This window comes from Gavialis gangeticus, unplaced genomic scaffold (assembly GCF_001723915.1).
Source record: "Gavialis gangeticus isolate Ggan-Ray unplaced genomic scaffold, GavGan_comp1, whole genome shotgun sequence".
In the NCBI taxonomy this organism is placed as follows: Eukaryota; Metazoa; Chordata; order Crocodylia; family Gavialidae; genus Gavialis; species Gavialis gangeticus.
This window is the reverse complement of record NW_017729028.1, coordinates 33,972,405-33,979,120: the sequence shown is the minus strand read 5'-3', so window position 1 is coordinate 33,979,120 and position 6,716 is coordinate 33,972,405. Positions and strand designations below refer to the sequence as shown.

General features: G+C 45.5%; 1 protein-coding gene across 1 annotated transcript; it reads right to left on the bottom strand.

Annotated features, from left to right (window-relative positions):
• Positions 1–2,272: 2,272 nt before the first annotated feature.
• LOC109300116 (interleukin-17F-like) lies at positions 2,273–5,252 on the bottom strand. Its single transcript, XM_019520699.1, has 3 exons — positions 5,226–5,252; positions 4,208–4,452; positions 2,273–2,510 (listed from the first exon to the last, which is right to left on the bottom strand). Exons 1-3 carry the CDS (start codon positions 5,250–5,252, stop codon positions 2,273–2,275), a joined length of 510 nt encoding a protein of 169 aa, XP_019376244.1.
• Positions 5,253–6,716: the final 1,464 nt, after the last annotated feature.

Below are 6,716 nucleotides of genomic sequence, written 5' to 3'. Positions count from 1 at the left end.
TTGTCACCCACCTCGGGACCCTCTCTGATTTCTGCACACCTCTTTAAACTGTGGAGCCCAAAACTGCGTGCAATACTCTATACAAGGTGTAACCAGTGGTGAGTAGAGACACATTATCACCTCTTGTGTCTTGCATCTAGTGCTCCTATTGATCCAGCCCAAAACTTCTTTCACCTTTTGCGTGGCTGCATCACACTGAGGACATCTATTGTCCTGGGTCAACAGGGGATCAAAGGGCTAGAACCACAGCTGGTGACAAGCGAAGTAACTCATTGCTACTGCACAGTAGTGTCTCGTGTAGACGTGCCCAATATGTAACAACTCTTGCTTACCAGATTCTTTCCAGACTCCATCCTTGAGTGAAGATGCTTCATCAATAAATGAAACTAGTTTAGTGAAGGGTGGAAATGAGGAATGGTGCTTAAGATAAAACCAGAGGCATGGTAGATGAATACGGTGGGATCAGGTATGAAGGTTACACTCATCTGAATGTGCTGCTGCCCCACTGCTGGGTCCAGAGGTCCCATAAGGATGCAGACACATGATGTGGTTACCAGGGAGTCATTTATACTAATCTGTCATAGATTGGAGTGGATTCAAGATCAAGCTGGCAGCCTGCAGTAGATGCTATTACAGGCACCTGGCCAGTATGCGGCATGAAATCCGGTTTGCATTGAGCAAAGAACACCCCCAGGAGGAAATTGGTTCGGGGAATGGTCAGATAACACATAGAAGTGTGGTTACTACATGTGATTGACTCTGCAGCAGGGCTTTGCACTATGTGTCCAATCCTTTTACCATGCAATGAAGCCAATGTACTCTATTGATAGTGTGAAATCTGGGGTCAAGGTGTAAGGGAAGGTTGCCCTATGGTCAGATTGGTACAGACTGTGGGGTTTTTTTGCCTTAGTCCACAGCAGGAGGGGTAGCCCTCTCCCTTGGATCTCCCAAGGGCATTTTAATAACCCTTGTTGCAGCAGGACATGAACTGCCCTCATCCCCTGGCTTTACCTGTGGCAGGTTTGGGGTCTCATGGTATCTCTGGGCAATGTGCCTTGTAGTCATATGATAGGATTGATTGTCTGCCTTCAGGAATCAGTTAGACAAGGACTTTAAGGGACAATTTGGGTAAGGATGATCCTTCCTTAGGCAGGGGGCTGGACTAGATGACCTGGGGAGGTCCCCTAGCCCTACTTTTCTGTGGTCCTATGAAACTATGTGTGTGTGGGGGGGGGATAGCATCTAGAGATACATCCCACAGCTCCCAATCTGTAAGCAAATCTACATGACCCTTGAAACCATGTTTTAACTGCAGGATCAGGACACATAAGTGCAAATGCAGGCTTAGGGGAAAGGTCATCTCCTGAAATAAGCATCACACCAAGAAAATACTCAGAAATCAAAGACCCGGGGAGGGAGAGTTTGGTGCTTGTTGTTAGCCAACATGCAGGAAAAAGAGCCCCTTTATCCAGAATATACTTCCAAATCCTGTTAGCCGTTCACTTGCAATCGCAGGTGTATATAATTGGCAATACAAATGACAGTGATTCAGTCTATCGCCATGAAAGCACTCGTTTTCACAAGAAAGAAAACGTGACCAGACAGGTGAGTTTTTCCATGTCTTTATTCAGTAGATAAGTTATAGAATTAGTAGAATAAATACAAATACATTTTCATTCCCTGAGCATTTAAAGGACCATAAATATAGGCATATAAATAGATCATATAAATATAAATGTAAACACATAACTGGACTTTGTTCCAATTCTCCTCCCTCTCCTCTGGGGTAAGTGACTTCAGTGAAATCACTGGGGTTACAATGGGGTAAAAACAGTGTGAGATCAGAGGCAGGCCCAGTATCTGCAAATAGAGAGTTTTACTGGTATAGATCATGCCCAGAATTATTATACCAGCAAAACCCCAAGCAGAGGTAAACCCACATAGCAATGCTTTAGGGAGATCTAGCTAATTTTGATGGCTGAAATGGATAAATTGTACTATGAAAAAGAAACCCAAAGGTCTTTGCAGGTCAGCGCGTCTGCAGAACAAGCCCCTTGCTCTGAGTCTACAAGCACTACCACAGTGCAAACATGAATGAATAATGGCAATAATTATCAGCACTCCAAGAATTTCCCCCAAATTTTGAACTGCAAATTAAGGTTGAGCCCCACTGGGATCTGGCATTTGGGCTCCAAGCTAAGTGATCCCAGGGATTTGGTACATGCACTGTGTGTTACACTGGGTAGTTCTTGCTTTAATCGGCCTGCTCCTGTTAAGATTGGTATTGGACGAGTGGCCGGGCACAGGTGCATCCCACAGTGACCAGCTTCTTCTCCAGCCGATAGGAGTTGGAGCACTCTCCTTGCTCCCGTCGAAGGACGAGGATCTCCTGCTTAATGGGGACAGAGTTCAGGCTGAAGTCCTCCTGCCCTGTGGAGCTCACACAGGTGAGAGACCGGCATTCGGCCACAGAGATCCTTTGGGGAAACCGGTTGTGATCCTCATCAATGCTGCAGACAAGACACAAAGAGAAGGACTGTGCAAATGAGACATCAGTGTTTTTTCCAGTTCAGTAAACTATTTCCAAGTTAGGCCAGGAGGAGATTCCTAACAGAAAGCATCCATGGGATGCCTTTAACAGCACCGCATAACAGTGGATGGAGGGTTAATTCCTGGGCTCTGCGATTGACCAGCTGATGGGCCAAAGCAAAAGGATTGATAAACCTGCTTATTGTCCTCTGTGATCATATAAAAGGGCTGGAAGGGATCTTTGGAGGTCCTCTAGTCTGACGCCCTGCTCAAGGTGGGATCATCTCTGTCTAAAATAGACTCCTTTCTGTAAAAGCCTAAATTTATTACACATTTTGCTCCATTTTGCAAATTAGGAAGCACTGTATGAGCTCACCAAGGAGTGCTCAGTCCAGCTGGGACTATAGGAAGGTGGATTCATAATGCATTTGTGGCTCGCTGGCCCTAAGGGCTAATCAGGTCCCTGAAGACTGCCTCAATGAGCATTAGGAATATTAGACCAACTCAAGACTCAATCCAGGTCATTATCCTGTCTCCAGCACTGGCTAAAATATCCCAGGATGGCATGTTCCATACATCGCTTTATACATTATGCAAAAAAAAATCTCCTTTTGAGTGCTTTCTACACCCCTTCAAACCACTTACAGGCTCTCTTTGCATTAATAACATTTATAATGATTTCCTAGATATGGCTGAAAATTTAGGAGAGTGGTATGATACAATCCTTTAGTAACAGATACATGGAGTAGATTTAGATGAATAATTGATTTTCCAGTACACTGGCAATTTGAAAAAAGTCAATAAGATCATTCTGGCTTGGGTTGAACAACATTTTCATTTTTTTTTTTAATAAAAAAATTAAGCTTTCATTTGGTTTTTGACCATTTTAAAAATATATATTGTTTGCATAAAATGAAAGGAAACTTCCAACTCCACATATCAAAGCATGTCAGGTAGAAAATGTCCAAACAAAGCCTGATGATTTCTTTGGATTTTTGAATGCTTGCCCTAAGGGAAAATTGAAGTGAGGAGCATTCCTAATTCATTGTTATGTGTTTCAGTGTTGTTGAATCTGTGTTTTTCTCTGCAAGAAGTTTCATGTGGAAAATTTTACCCAGCTCTAAGCAGGAGTGCTCTAACTGACTTTAGCTAGGGCTAAATTTTATTCCACCTATTGAGCATCCTAAGTGGACTGTCTGTTCCACCTTGTTCAAGTCCTGAAGATCCATTATTACATCTCCTGTTTTAACACACCATCTTCTTACCATTAAGATTGAGTCAAAAAAGGCAGCAAGTTGGAGAAGACCCCACCATCTTTTGTATTAACAGATTTTCAGGGACTAGAGCAGGCTGGAACAGAATTGCATTTAGATGCCTAAATCTACTTACGTGCTAAGAGCTGGAGCAGGACCTGACCCTTAGTGGTACTCTGGGCCTTGGTAGCCTGAAAGCTTGCAGAAAAGGATTTTTTTTCTGTTGCAATTTCTTAGTTAGGCTAATAAAAGGTATCATCTCTGAACCAAGAGTTCGAGATTTTTGCATTTCTTTTTGTCTCAGACCAACCCGGCTACCAAATACATCCCTGAAAGCCCAAAAGGAGTTGGTTGCTCATCACAGCACCATGACAAACACTTGAGCAATGTTTCCTGGCCGTGCATTTCTGGGTAAAGTCTGTTACCTGTAATCCCAAGGAGACAGCGACCGGTTGTTGACATCAGAAACCACTTCAGTAGCAGGGTTTGGGTTGCTGAAGCGTACATCCACCTTCACACGGCGGGGGAATTCGGTATTCTTCGAGTTCAAGCAGTTCTTGCCCGGGTTCAGAGAGGCATTTTCTCTGCTGCCTTTATGATGTACAGGCGTCCCGCGGGCTGAGCTGTTCGTTGACAGCACCAGGATGAGCACGAAAAGCAGTGACTGAAACTGAAAGAGAGGAGCATCGTTCTTGAATCTAATCAAAGAAGACCACTGGTGTGCGCCCAAGTTTCCCAGTGACTAGTCACCAGGATCTCTCCTGTGACTTGTGAAAGAAAGGTGAACGCACACAGTGCATTGTGAAGGTAGACAGCCTTTGCAAGTGAGATCCAATATGGAATTGGATTTCAGCCTCCTGCCTGGGCACTGGGTTACGGCTGCCATAGCCAGCCCTCAATAAGTCCAAGCCCAACTCTAGCAGAGATGATTAGGGCCTGTTGGGCAATGCTTGGAGATCTGGTAGGGTTTATGCTGCTTCCAGTGCAAGACACAAGAGCACAGAGCTATCAAGGCCGTCTTTTTATGGGTGCCTTTGCCCCCAAAATAGTTATTTGCAGTAAACCATTCGCATCCCCGGTTCCTCCTCGCAGCCTCTGCCTATTCAGAGGCAAAGCTGTTCGAGGCAAGGACTCTCTCCATGTGCCTGTGCAAGGCCGATCTCCCCTGCAACCATAAATACTAATAAAGGCCAGTCCACTCCCTCCCAGCACAACCTGGAGACATCTCTCACTGAAGCAGAAAAGGGCAGCTTGCACTGCCCCTGCTATATCCCCTTTCTGGTAGTTAAGTCTCTAGAGCTGTCAATCAAGCACCAAATCCACTTTAGAAACTTTTTAAAAAAAACAAGCCTCCTGGAGATTAAAAGCCCAATTATGTCACCTTATTCTCATTCCCATCTAGAAGTTGTTCTGTGATGCTCTATGTAAGAGATGAGCACTTACCAGGGAGAGATGTCTTGCAAAAGCCATCGCCGTCGTGCTCCTGCTGCAGGTTCTCGCTGCCTGGCTCTCTTCTTCTCCACGAGCTCGTTCCACCTGCACAGGTAACGGAGCCCCATCGCCGTCCCCTTTTATAACAGTCTTCAATCACAGCCATCGTTTCCATTGCACCGTACCAGTGACTTTCGTGCCCTGCCTGATTCTAGGTCGAGGCTGGCTGACATTATTTTTCTTTGCCACTTCCGGGAGATCTCACCATATAGGGGACACTGGAAATGCAAATGATGAGACAACCACTCCGCTGTCATGCTAGCCAAGTCACCTGATAAGGTTTGATCAGGCAGATAAAGCCATGAAGTGGCAAGTAACCAGTGAGACAGAAATCTCACTCGCAATATTGCACACTCAGCATTTTTCTTGTATTAGTCAGTGCTGTCTCCACAAACACACATACATTACTTACCCCTTGCAAAAAACCCTCTCCACAAAAATATTAAGGTCACAGAGTCAACCACTCCATACAGCTGAGAAATACCAGAACTAAGGCTGTTCAGGGAACATCCATTCAGTTCCTTGTGCATGATGATACAGGCTCTAATGACCACTCCCTGGTCAGCCGTGATTTGTGCCACAGGATCTATGCCAGGCATAGAATAAGACCATGATTACAGTATATTTTTTTTGTTAAAAAAAGATGCTCTTTCACCCCCCCACCCCCCGATTTTGTAGCTGTATTATTTATATTTATAGGTTGTGGGTGAAATCGGCCTTGCACAAGCACACAGAGAGAGTCTTTGCCTCTAACAGCTTCGCCTCTGGATAGACAGAGGCAGTGACAGGGGGACAGGGACATGAATTCAATGCTGGATTGACACCACTAAATTTGGCCAAGCTTAGAAAACCTCCAGTTGGCGCATGCTCAATACAGGCTTACACCCAATGCAAAAAGTTGGCAGCCTGGAGTAATCCCATTTCTAGATGGCTGGCTCTAAGAGCGGAGTCCGAAAACTGAGGGGGAGCATTTAAATGCCCTAGGGCACAATGGGGAGGGGGATGCCTTAGCCACCCTATAGAAAACACTGAAAAAAAGGGAGGCAGGGTTGAAATCCCACTTCTCTTCCCGACCTCCGTGAGACCAGGATGCACAGCCTCAACCCCATGCCTCGAGTTAGGTGGATAAGTCCCATCTTTATATTCAGGCTCTCTCCTTGAAGCATGGTGGTGGCAGCAGTGCCCATCTCATGTATAACAGCATAACACCCAGAAGGCTCACCCAGGCGATAGGAAGTCCTCTCCCAGGGTCTAGGGTGCTCCGCTCTCTTTGGCCTGGGGTTTCAAACCCACATCTCCAGTGTCAGTCGGTCCCGATGCCGCACTGACCGTTGCAGCACATTGGCTGTAGCAATAACTTCCCTCCATTCTTCCTGGTTTGGTGCAATCCTTGGGATCTCCTATGAAAGCTCACTAATCGGAGTGAGCATGGTTTGCGATCCC